Source organism: Megalobrama amblycephala, linkage group LG18 (assembly GCF_018812025.1).
Source record: "Megalobrama amblycephala isolate DHTTF-2021 linkage group LG18, ASM1881202v1, whole genome shotgun sequence".
NCBI classification, from domain to species: domain Eukaryota; kingdom Metazoa; phylum Chordata; class Actinopteri; order Cypriniformes; family Xenocyprididae; genus Megalobrama; species Megalobrama amblycephala.
In genome coordinates, this window is record NC_063061.1 from 15,802,703 (window position 1) to 15,815,717 (window position 13,015).

Below are 13,015 nucleotides of genomic sequence, written 5' to 3' on the forward strand. Positions count from 1 at the left end.
GACAATGTGATTGGTCCGAACAGTTTCTGTTCGGGCATAATTAATCCTCTACGGATCGAGTCCAGACCGAACTCCCCAACCTCAAAATGTTGTGGGCGGGGCTAAGTTCGGCTGGCATCCAGGCTAAACAAAGTGTAGACACGATGTAAATAAGAGATTCACTGTGCTTCTTTGATTATAACGGGAGTTTTCACAAGAGTGCAGAACCAAAACTGAAGTTATTGACAGATTCAGTGATTACAGGGAGTGCACTTTGAAAGCTTTATGTATATCTCATTCACTATTTCGATAACATTTTTTCATGCTGCTGACACACTATTGCACAGTTTTACGAGTGACTACCATGTATGAATATGAAAGTGATTCCGCTATATTATCGTTCAGTTATTCCCTCCCGAAACTGAAATTATTGACAGAGATAATTAGGCCTATAGCAAACAGATGGAAGAAAACAAATATTTTATTTTTTTCTTTGTTTTATTAAGGACTTTTCACTTGACCTTTTAAAAGCAATTATTGCTTAATTTAAAAATATTCTAAGACTACATTCTAATGTTTTAATGCATTATTTACTAGTGACCGGTGTCCAACATTTGGTGCTATGCCCCTGGCTACACAAATAGCACTCCAAATGGATTGGTTCATAATTAGTTGCAATAAAATATGACATAAGCATGTTGCTAAACTAACAAAAAAAATATATTCTGCACAGCATTGGCTCACAATTGATTTCAACAGTAACGCTGAAATACACTGTATTCTGTAGAGGATCAAATCACTAGATTTCAATAGTGACATTAGCATATTCCTATGATAATGATGAAATACTCTGCATATTATCTCCTCACAACTATAAGCATAAAAATACATAATCTATTTGAACTACACATATGTAGATACATTTAATTTTATTTTTTACACAGTGAATTTAAATATAGTTCATAATGGAATAAATGTGTTGTCTAGACGGCGTTTTTGGTGCTATTCCATATAAATGTCTTACTCATCTTGAGGAGATGAGGAGAGGAGTGGTGCACTGGGACTTTCTCGGCACTAAGCTGTCTCACTCAAATCCCCATTTCCCTGCTATTGCTTTGTATGACTATTTACACCCAGGACAGCACGGATTAGGAGTGATTCACAGCTCACACGTGAGAGAATCCGTGCTCGTCCTCAGTTGTGCTAATGTGTACCACTAGTGGCTATGGATCTTGGCAGTTTTGCTATGATTGACACTGATTGTTATTGAGCTTGGCCTTTATTCTTATCAACGTGCATCTCCTGATCAATGGAGTTGAACACCACATGAATAAAAGCTGACAGTGGGGGAGGCAAGCGCTCCTAACTCGCTACCAATATGTGATGAATGGGGGGCCGAGACAACACACAAGTCAGATATGACATTCAATATTCTCCATATTAATAGCCTTGTGTTCCAGCATATTACAGATGCTGCTTGAGGATAATATATTTTTTTTAAGCTGTCAATAGGCATGAAGGATTGCTGGGCTAGGAACAACAATGGTCATTCTACGCTTCAATGCCAGATCAACATATGTTGTTAACAATGTAAAATTAAAAATATATTTTTTCCTGATACATATACAGTAAATTGTACAGTAAAATAAACAAAAGTCAGAGTAAAAAAAAGGATGTCAAACTGGAAATCTCACAAATGGATAGAAATTTAACCGTTCAAATGATTGCTTTCATAAGAAAAGTGTTACAACTCTAAATATGTTTCTTGAGGCTTAGAAAATAATGACTTGAGAAAATTGCAGGACTGTTCAAAGGAAATGTGACTAGTAAAATACTATGCGTGGGAGGAATGAAAGGAAAAGCCTATGTGGGGGAGATATATCCTGACACACGCGAATCTGAGCTTTATGATTCTTCCCCTTCAGGGCCTTCCAGATGCAGAGTGACAGCTCTTTTTCAAGCAATAAATGACACATTTTTTACCCCAAGGTGGTCTGTCCTGTCAGCTCTTTTATTGCTGATACCAACTGGACATCTTGTAAAACAAAATTCTTTATAAACGCAACATCATCCCTCGCATTCAAGAGAGACAGGCCAATAAGAGGACCGTCTCTCTGGATGATGGCTATCTCCACCGTCCCATCCTCACCTGTGTAATACTGTCCTTCAGGCTGGGAGAGCGCTGTCTACGGGTGGTGGTGGTGGCCATGGTGGTGGTGGTCTCCATTATTGTGGTGGACATGTCCGCCGCAGCCGGAGGGGTGGCTGAGGTGGTCTCTGTGGACAAGACGGAGGGTGCATCCCCAACCAAACGCAAGTTTCCAGCCACCTGCACATTCGGATCACCCTCGGCGGCCAGTTTCAGCACCTGCAGCCCGTTGTAGTACAGGCCTGAGATCTGGCCCTGGAATGGCCGCCCCTTATCCTGACCTCCCACTTTTATGGCCGCCTGGCTGTTGAAGATGGTCAACTGCCGACCTGGGATGCATCAGAGAGGAGATGGAGAGAGAGCAAGACAGAGAGAAAGAGAGAGCAGTACGACAGTAAGGAGAGAAGCAAAGAGAGAAGCAAAAAGCGACCATCAATACAGGCTGCTTTTGGCGTCACAAGTAGGATGTGTCTAAATCAGCTGATAACACTTTTAACATTTGAACCTGGCGATGGAAATCTCCAATTCTAATGGCTGTCATTTCTGACCCGGATGGTGCAGGAGACAAAATGTTGTATTAAACATGATGGCAAAGATCAATCCCAGAGCCTGAGGTGGCTCCTCTATGAGAGGAGGAATGGAAGAGCCCCTATCATTATAGAATAATGGCTGTATATTATCATTTGAGTCCCATTAAACTAGTAAGGCTTGAGCTGTGGATAATGAACTGAATAAGGAGGACCAAATTGGAAAACAATATTTATGAGTATGTAAAGAGATTTTGATATGTTTTATTCAGAAACAGAGGCCTCGTTGATGCTAATCTGCATGAATAAGTGTCATCTGCCAGCTCAAATGCTAATGTGTCACCGAGGCAAGAGGAGTATCTCCTCCAGCCCCACGAACAGAAGTACATAGGGGCACAGGCACACTCGAACACACACACCATGCCTCTGCATTAAGGATTTCGTCCCCTGAATCTCCATTGTCACTGAGTCATTTCGCATAGAAAAAAAAAACACTGGTTGAATTGATTATTTAGTTGATGATCATGAAAATAAAAGGAATCTGAATCAATATTATAAAAACTTCAACGCGGTAACAGGTAGTCACAGCGCTACAGGTTTGATTCAAGTGGTTTTGAATTATAATGGTGAATGTTAAGCAATCAGGCCAAACTTAAGATATAATTTAATGCCAACAAAACCTTTAGATTTACTACATAAAGTGGAAAAGGATGGTTAACTCAAAGTGCCATTTCCTTTGGCCCCTGAGAGCTGGACTGCCGCCATCCATTTAATCCTGATGAACAGGTACTCTGACACAGCTGATTATGAAGTGGGCAGTTGTTATCCCCTCAGTGTGAGCCACTTAATGCTTAATGAAGGGTTGCCATTTAACACAAGTAGGGTCTTGATTTTAACAGTTGAAAATAACCAAGTTTGACATGAGAGCGGAGATAAAAAGACCATAACCTCTGAAAGGCATGTCGTAATAGAGTGGGAAGAAGCCAGATGGCCACTTTCCACTTGCGCGTGTTCTTTTATTGTACAGTGGAACGATTATCCTGATTAATGTGTGACATTAAGGGCGGTTACATATGGTGACATAATACAAAGTACCAATGAGAAAAATATAATATAAATGCTCTCTTTATCATCTCTGTGATAGTATTGCATGGAATTTGCAGTGATAGTTCAAAAATGAAGATTCTGTCATCATTTGCTTACCCTCATGTTGCTTTCTCGTGTGGAATATAAAGGAATATATTTACAAATTTGTGTTTTTATATTAGAACTGTTTTTGTCTGTTTAATGAAAGTCAGTGAGTACTAAAATGACATTGGACTCGACTGACTTTAATTTTAAAGCTATTATAAGCCACTGATTTATCAGTGTTCAAAAAAACACTTTTATGATTTTTTTGTTTTTTTAATAGAATTTTTTTCCCCGTTCTCATGCTTTGGAAAAAAGCAATCAAGACCGTACCTAAAATTTCTCCTTATGTGTCCTGCGTATGTTTGGAACGACATGAGACATTTGAGTAAATAACGACAGGATATTCATATTTAGGCGCATTCATTCTTTCACTGCTATTTAAAAATGTGCAATGAGATTTAATTTTCTCGCATGTCTGGCATAAATGCAAAAAAGGTTTTCCTATGATTAACTCAAGGTTGGACAGATCTTTTCTTTGCAGCTAAATGTATGAGACCCAGTGACAGAGGTTAGAACATTTAATGGAGGAGAATGAGGAGACCAAAGAGCCTTTGAGATAGAGAGCACGAGGCAGAGACAAATTTCTTACACAAAGACCAGTCACTCAGTAAAATGTACCATTCATACAGGACACAGACCTGATGTATGAGGGCTTTGTGTCATTATCATTACTTATAGATTAGAACTGATAAATAATTACACATGTTAAAGGGACATTGTTAATCACATCTGAATGTGCAAAGGCTGACAGCAATTTTTCTCTCATTTGGTAACGAAAATGTCTTTCATTAATATTTAGACTGTTTAACCCTCTGAGTTAGTTCCGATTTAGGAGGAGGAGGTTAAGATGGAATTAGCTTTAGTTTAGCGCCCTATTTATATTGAGCGGTAGAACTCAAATCACACTAAGAGAAAATACTCATTGCATATATATATATATATATATACAGTTATATATTAATAAAAGATGTTAGTTGGGTGCACAAGCAAGAGCTAAACATCTGAAAATGACTTTTAGACAAATGTAGAACTGAACTTTGGATCACGTTATACTCTGCATGTTATTGAGTTCAACAAACGAAGGAATGCAGACCTAGAAAGGTCAGTTTTCCATAAAAAAACAGTGCAAGTGTATTTGTTTTACACTTAACATTTAGATGTGATGTTAGCTCAGCACATGAACAGAAAAAGAAGTTTGCATATAGATGAAAAAGGCGCAACCAACCAAAAAGTCTGATAACTTACACATCCAGTAGAGCATTAATGCCCAATATTCTTTGATAATGTGCTGACGCAGGTGTCTGAGATTGTTTCTGCGCTTTAATAACTGAGAAGGTTTCTTGGGGAAAATCAAATACCATGCAGGATTCATCTGTTTACAGATGTCTCACGGGTCCAAAGATTACTACGGTTAAGTTTTAGACTATAATGCAAACGGTCCAAATAACATAATCTTTTTTGTTTTCATTAGACTCAAAGGGTTAAAGGGGATTTTGAAACTTTATTCTCATTTTAGTGTTAGAAGTATAAAAAAGCAATAGTCCCTTTAACTGCTTGGGATTGGAAAAGATCAATATATTTTTCTTTAGTAAGATTTAAAGTGTTGTTGTTTTTTTTTAATACTCTTGCTTCAAAATTAGCGAAGTCAGAGAGGATCACAGAAGGAAAACATAAGACAGCAAGAAAAATAAACTATTTACAAACAGTTGTTGCAGTTATGGAGCGTTGTTAGAGGGTTAGTCAGGGATTATGTTTAAGATTAAACCTTTATCTCTGAAGTGGTGCAGTTCTAACTTAATAATGTGATATGAAAAGCACAAGCCACATGGAAATGCTGATTGGATTTATATTTTATGTGGGCAGCCACAATTCACAGTTTGTTTTGGCCCACTATATGCCAATGCAAAATGTTTGACATTTTTTTTTTTTGGAAGTTTATAATTCAAAATGGCTCGCAGCTTTGCGGTTTTAAGGGAACTGCACCTCTTACAGAGCCTTAATAAGTCATTAAGTCATTGTTTAATTAATCCATTTTTATTACCTTTGTCGAGTAGCCACTCGTCAACTACCCGACCAAGTCTGTATGGAATTCTTTGCCTGGCTATTGCAAGCCGTTCATTATCAATGTTCCCTTCAAAGAATTTAGAGAGACAGATAAGAGGTTAATATCTGGAAGTTCAAGCGTCACATGGTTAAAAACATGGCAACAAGACTATCAAGTTTAGCAAGTTAGGAAGTCTAAACGAGCTTTATGCTGGTAGTTATGTTGTTTTAAGGTGGATTACACTTAGTTATTAGACAGTTTAGAAGCTTGAGACTAATTAGAGCATGTTTAATTCTGTTTAGAAAGCTTTGAGGACATATTTAGTGATCGTTTATCTTCTAATTTTGGTCTGGTTGATTGTGATGTCATCTCAGCGAATAATACTTGAGCAACATTTCATACAATCAATAGGACAACAATGATATCAGTGATAATGTCACATATTATAATGTGCAGCTATACAATGGTAGTGTCAAAACTGCTCCGGAAGACATTTTCTGGTCTCTACAAGAAATCAGAGTGAGAACAATGCAATCAGTGCTGCATCTAGTATCAAAATCTCAAGGTACCTGCATAAATTAGGACACGTGTAATTATAAAAAGACACAAAAGCTGTAATCGACTCGGTGTCATGGCTGCCAGATAAGAGACGGTTCTCTTTTTCTGACAGGTCCCTTCATCAGAGCTAAAATGAGCTTGCGGGTCCTGTTACTCACTCAAAAGAACAATCTCCTCAGATCACTGTTTTCTCTTCTCTGCTCTCCACCATTGTCCTGTCAAAATCCATGTCATCCTAATACCCCTTATTACAACGGCTTGGTCAACATTGTTTGCCACATAATGACGTTTATGTCCTCTCAAATATCACGTATACAACTTTACAGCGGCTGTGACATACCCAGAACATTTCAGTGAGTCCTTCATCATATTCAGTATGGATCAATGACATATGAGTGTTCATGATAAAAAAAAAGGAAAAATCTTCTAAAAACTACCTTAAAACATGCCAACTTTTAAGAAAATAACTCTTTTTATTTCACGTTGTTTTTTAAAAAAAAAAACTTTTATACCATTTTCAATAAAAGTTGTCACATGGTGTTCAATTATATATACAGTACAGTCCAAAAGTTTGGAACCACTAAGATTTTTAATGTTTTTAAAAGAAGTTTCGTCTGCTCACCAAGGCTACAGTAAAAAACTGTAATATTGTGAAATATTATTACAATTTAAAATAACTGTTTTCTATTTGAATATATTTGACAAAGTAATTTATTCCTGTGATGGCAAAGCTGAATTTTCAGCATCATTACTCCAGTCTTCAGTGTCACATGATCCTTCAGAAATCATTCTAATATGCTGATCTGCTGCTCAAGAAACATTTAATGTGTGCAATTGTACAAAATATTTGTGTACAATATTTTTTTTCAGGATTATTTGATGAATAGAAAGAACAGTGTTTATCTGAAATCTAATCTTTTGTAACATTATAAATGTCTTTACTGCCACTTTTGATTGATTTAATGCATCCTTGCTGAATAAAAGTATTCATTTCTTTAATTTCTTTTCAAAAAAATAAAAATAATAATTCTTACTGACCCCAAACTTTTGAACGGTAGGGTATAATGCTACAGAAGCTTTGTATTTCAGATAAATGCTGTTCTTTTGAACTTTCTATTCATCAAGGAATCCTGAAAAAAAAAGTACACAACTGTTTTCAATATTGAAAATAATCATAAATGTTTATTGAGCAGCAAATCAGCATATTAGAATGATTTCTGAAGGATCATGTGACACTGAAGACTGGAGTAACGATGCTGAAAATTCAGCTTTGCATCACAGGAATAAATTACTTTGTCAAATATGTTTAAATAGTACACAGTTATTTTAAATTGTAATAATATTTCACAATATTACTGTTTTTACTGTATTTTTAATTAAATAAATGTAGCCTTGGTGAGCAGACGAAACTTCTTTTAAAAACATTAAAAATCTTAGTGGTTCCAAACTTTTGGACTGTACTGTATATATATAACATGTTCATGAAAAAAAAAGAAAAAGAAAAAAGATGTCACGCCATTGACCCACATACTGTGAAAGTACAGAAATTCAGACAAAGCCATTAATAAGTCATTTTGCAGTTAAAACTATTCTTTCTTGAAGGAATATGTCGGTATGCCAAGCGTTAACTGAATTTTTTTTGACATACCACATACTGTGTCATGTTCCTTCTGTGACAGCTGTGTGAGATACAAGCCTTGCGTTCTTCCTACCCACCCTGCAACCTGAATGAGGGCCAAACCTCCCACTCCCATAAGCCTGTTAAAAGAGCTCATGTGTGGCAAATTCTGTGCTGAACCGTCAAAGAAAACTTGAAATAGGTCTCGTCTGTGAGTAAGCGGCAAAAAAAAGTTAAAACAAACTGATCCATCAAATAAAGTCTGATGCAGTGCTATTCATTGATTTCTAGCAGATTCTTATTTATAAGCCAACGCAATGGCGTGCTGAGCAAAATAGCGAGGCGAGCGGTCAGTTGCGCCTGTGCCCGCAGGGAGCAACAAATCTGCCACCGGGGAACATATCCAGTTATCTAATCCTCCGTTTTAATTAACTGAATTAATCGAGCCTGCTAATCTAAGCGATACACGGCCAGCTTCGTTTACACACGTGAGCTTTGCGAGTGTTGGATGACACGCAAGACCTATATCATCGGTTTTAAATCCCCGGGATGACAGGTGCCACATAAAAGCCGTGCCATTCCATTTAAATGCGCATAACTCAGTTTTAAAGGAAGCATGACATGACTGTGACGACTTTGAAGCTGGGCTTTATCCCTGCACTTTGGAGAGGCCGCCCCATCTGACTCTCACCACCTGAGGGGGCTTAGGGGGAGACTAGGCGGATGGGAAGCCTATGTCGCAGCAGTAGAAAACCAATTTTCCCTTTCAGAAATCAGACGAAATCTCAAGCCCGAGCCGCAGGGACGCAGCGCCATTCAACCTCTGGCAATTTTGAGACAAGACCCCACACGCGGGGGTGGAAGGAGCGTAGCAGGTGAGCAGAGGCGCCGCTTTATTTGGCTAGAGCTGTATTTTTGCTAAGGACTGCTTGACGCTGCACTAACCTGCCGTGAAGCAGCACATCGGAGAAACCGATTGAAAAACGAGGACGGGAAAGACAGGATTGCTATTAGAGACAGAGAAAATGTCTTCCTGTGGAACAGCATCTATGAGAGGAAGGCAGCTCCCTGAGCACACAGTAGGGAGAGAGAGAGTTTGCTCAAGTTTAATTGGAAAGCACACAAGGCCAGGGCACTGCAGAGCGAGATGTTTGTATAGTACAGGGACGGTTCACGGGAACGACTACTGCAGGGTTGAAATCATCAATCAAGGCTTGTTACAAAAGTTTAAGGCTGTGCAATATCAGTTTATGCCGCTGAATGCACCACAACTCTGGATGTTCGAGGGTTCAAAGAGCAACCTGCAAGAGGCATTTTGGCTAACACTAAAAAAATGAAAGCGCGCTTTGTGGTTCAAAGTTTGCGCGCAGTTCAGGGATGGTGGATCTTCACAGGCGCAGAGACACCTTCCTCAGCCCGCCTAGAGCAAAGCTGGCTGAAGTTGAGAACTGTAAAGGATCCAAATCCATCTCGGGCTGAATATATTAGGCAAGCCAGCTTGGGGGGAAATGTGTCAATTTGCAATTGTTATTAGATTGTGCATGCGGTGGTTAGCTGGGCGCTGCATGTGGTGACTCATAAACTCTCTGGGAAGACTTTGAGGTAAAAATGGCACACTTCAAACCTAAATAATTCACATTTGAAATTATAAATCAATTTTTACCCTTCAATAAGGCATGCCTCCAACATGGATCCAAATACAGGCCAAGGGCTTCAAACAACATCCCACTGATGTGCGAGTGGAAATATACAGTGTCTCTCTCTCTGACCCCATGTGTCCGGTCCCAGGGGAAGCTGCTCCCAGTATTTCTACCAACCACAGGTGTAATGGGATTCTCCCCCCACCCCCCCAGATGGCTTTCCCCATCCCCTCCGGGGTCCTACCTGATGGGAAGCGCTCGATGACGGGCTGGTTGTCCACTTGGAGGGTGGCATTGCCACCGCTACGTGTAAAGCGAACCACGTGGTACTTGCCGTCGTTCACGGTAACCGCAGGCTCATCTATGGTGATGTCATCTGTGCCCACATTGAAGATCACACCGACCTTTCCTTGCTCCTGTGTAAGAATGGACAGTTTGTTTAGAGGTGGACATTGGGGATGAGTCATGATGGTGGACTTGTTGATAAGTGAGGTTGACTAGTTTACTTAGATTGTGGGAACCTTTGGTTTTGTGTACTTTTTGTACAAATGAACTCTATTAAAAGAGACACTCTTTTTACACTCTCACTCATTTATTTAAAGAATTATTACTTAAGAATTAAAATGTCCTGATAATTTACTCACCCCCATGTCATCCAAGATGTTTATGTCTTTCTTTCTTTCTTTATGTTTTTGAGGAAAACATTTCAGGATTTTTCTCCATATAGTGGACTTCACTGGGGTTCAATGGGTAGAAGGCCCAAATTCAGTTTCAGTGCAGCTTCAAAGGGCTTTACACCATCCCAGATGAGGAATAAGGGTCTTACCAAGCGAAACAATCAGTAATTTTCTATAAAAAAATTTTTTTTAAAAAGTATATACTTTTTAACCACAAATGCTCATCTTGCACTGCTCTGCGCCACGGATTACGTAATCACGTTGGAAAGGTCACGTGTGATGTAGGTGGAAGTACCGGGGTAGGGCGAAAAACTCATCTCATTTTTTCCTTCAACTTCAAAATCATCTGACATCATTGTTTTACCTTTTTTTGTAAAGGATGTTTGACTTAGTCTTTGCACATTCGCTTTGTAAACACTGGATCGGTACTTTCCCCTACGTCACGCGTGACCTTTCCAACAAGATTACGTCATGTGTGGCGCATCGTAGAGCTAGTGCAAGATGAGCATTTGTGGTTAAAAAGTATATACTTTTTTTTTTTTTTAAATGAATGACCGTTTCGCTATAGACGACCGTTATTCCTCGGCTGGGATCGTGTAGAGCTGCACTGAAACTGCAATTTGGATCTTCAACCGGTTGTACCCTGTTGAAGTCCACTATATGGAGAAAAATCCTGGAATGTTTTCCTCAATTGATTGTTGTAGTGGGAATATAAAAAATAAAATAAAATCCTTCATCTTCCTAAATGTAATAACTAGCATTTAATGTACCATAAATGCACACAATTATATTTTCACTCTTATTTGACATAAATTAACAAAATTACAGCTTGTTGACTGAATTAATTGCAAATGAAATAAATGCAGAATAAACCAATCTATAAAGAGTTAAAGTTTGTTAGTTGAAATAAAAAAAAATCAACCGTTGTGAGTGCCCTAAGTTAAAGAAATGTACCTCCATATACATGTATTTTTTAAAATATATTTTAGAGACACTTTAATTAGTGTGCTGAACACTAGACAGTTTGTAAACGCCCCCAAGGAAATGTGTATGATTGGGTTCAGGTGTACCAGAAACAAGGAAGCCCTGTAATTACGCAGGGCTTTCTTTAAGACCAATTAGTTACCTAGTTGTTCAGGCAACCACCAAGTCGATTTTGAAAATATATAATTTTCCACATGGATATAACAGTTATAGATATAACATGCACAAACATCCAGAAAATGTTTATAACGATATTTAAAGGTATTAGATGTGACGATAAAATGAAATGAATGATGGCGAGAGCGATAGGGAATATCTTGCGAGCAAAGAGAAACATCTGGTCATGGTACAGTGGCTCACCCTTGGGAGAGGAGCTCAGCAGTGTCCTTTGTAATGCAGGAGGGGAAATGGTGTGTGGCTCCATGTTTTGCATTCATCACCGCTCTTTCTCACAAAAGCACGAACACACACTGGTTTGCCAGCTACTGACATCCTGACATGTATAACTACTGACAGTTTCCTGCTGTTTTTATTTTAACAGTGATTCATTCCCTCCCAAGAACACTTCCACCTGCCCCCAGCCAACTCCGGGTGGCGCACTTCAGCGTGCAACGCCTCAGAAATGCTACCTCGTTCTTGTTGGGAACATCCAGTCATGGTGATAGCATGTAACATGTCACTATTCTACAGCTTTAGCCTGGTCCACTGTCAGTCTCTGGAAAGAGCCAAAACATCAACATTAAAAAAGAGCTTCGTGTTCTCTGACACAAAGCCACAGATTGATAAAACTTCCACACACGTTTAGAGTTTGGATATATTCTTTACTTCCACTGACCTCAACTGACAGGTTCTCATTGAGATGCTGATGTCTGACAAATATCAAACAGAGCATGAGGTGAATGCAGAGTATGTTCTGGAGTCTAAAGGGCGAAGATAAAAAACTAGCGAGTGTGTGCTAATGCTAGCCTGATATTGACATCTCCTCACCATACCAATGAGGACACATCTACTGAATGAATACACAAGAGGATTTTAGCCAAATGTTAAACTATGCTTTCATATAAAAGCCAAAAAGCAAACAAAACAAAAACTCTACAATAAGAAAAGAGAATGTGAAGAGTTATGTTTTCATAGAAAGAAAAAGACAGTTAGATTCAGGACTCTAGTTCATTTTCTTGCTGGCCCAGCTTGGTTTTTGCCAGTGGACCAGTGAATCTTGGTCTTTCTTTAGATGCTGATTGATTCTTGCTGGTTAAGTTAGTTAAAATGCACAACAGTATCCAATACTGCTGCAGGTACTTCAACAGCTACAACGAGTAACTGAAATTCTTCCAAAAAGAATAATTCAATTTGAATGTCACTTCAGTTCAAACACACTCTGCCGTTACAGACTCACTGTACCATCACATTCCATTTTGTTTAAGTAAATCCAGGTAGAAGAATGACAGGAATGAAGAAGGTTTTTTTTAACAGAGAGTTTAATGCTTCAGTTGCTCAGTAGGAACCATGTCATGAAACACTTCATCAGTCTCCTCACTCTCCATTTTGCTCTATATTTTTCATTTGGTCTGAGATACTCCTATCTATGATCTACCTAACGATACTGGGAGCAGAATGTCTCACTGGGTATGGAAAACAACAACAAAAT

At 38.7% G+C, this 13,015-nt stretch overlaps 1 protein-coding gene across 11 annotated transcripts in view; it reads right to left on the minus strand.

Annotated features, from left to right (window-relative positions):
• nrxn2a (neurexin 2a) overlaps positions 1-13,015 on the minus strand; it is a 516,409-nt gene that overhangs the window by 16,398 nt on the left and 486,996 nt on the right. For 7 of the 11 annotated variants that reach the window (XM_048167610.1, XM_048167609.1, XM_048167605.1 and 4 more), the window contains 3 exons: positions 9,951-10,122; positions 5,888-5,977; positions 2,129-2,457 (listed from right to left, as the gene is read on the minus strand). In XM_048167610.1, coding sequence (XP_048023567.1) covers positions 2,129-2,457; positions 5,888-5,977; positions 9,951-10,122 — 591 coding nt within the window. The remainder of the gene's footprint in view (positions 1-2,128; positions 2,458-5,887; positions 5,978-9,950; positions 10,123-13,015) is intronic. The other 4 variants (XM_048167611.1, XM_048167607.1, XM_048167615.1 and 1 more) reach the window with 1 other exon arrangement.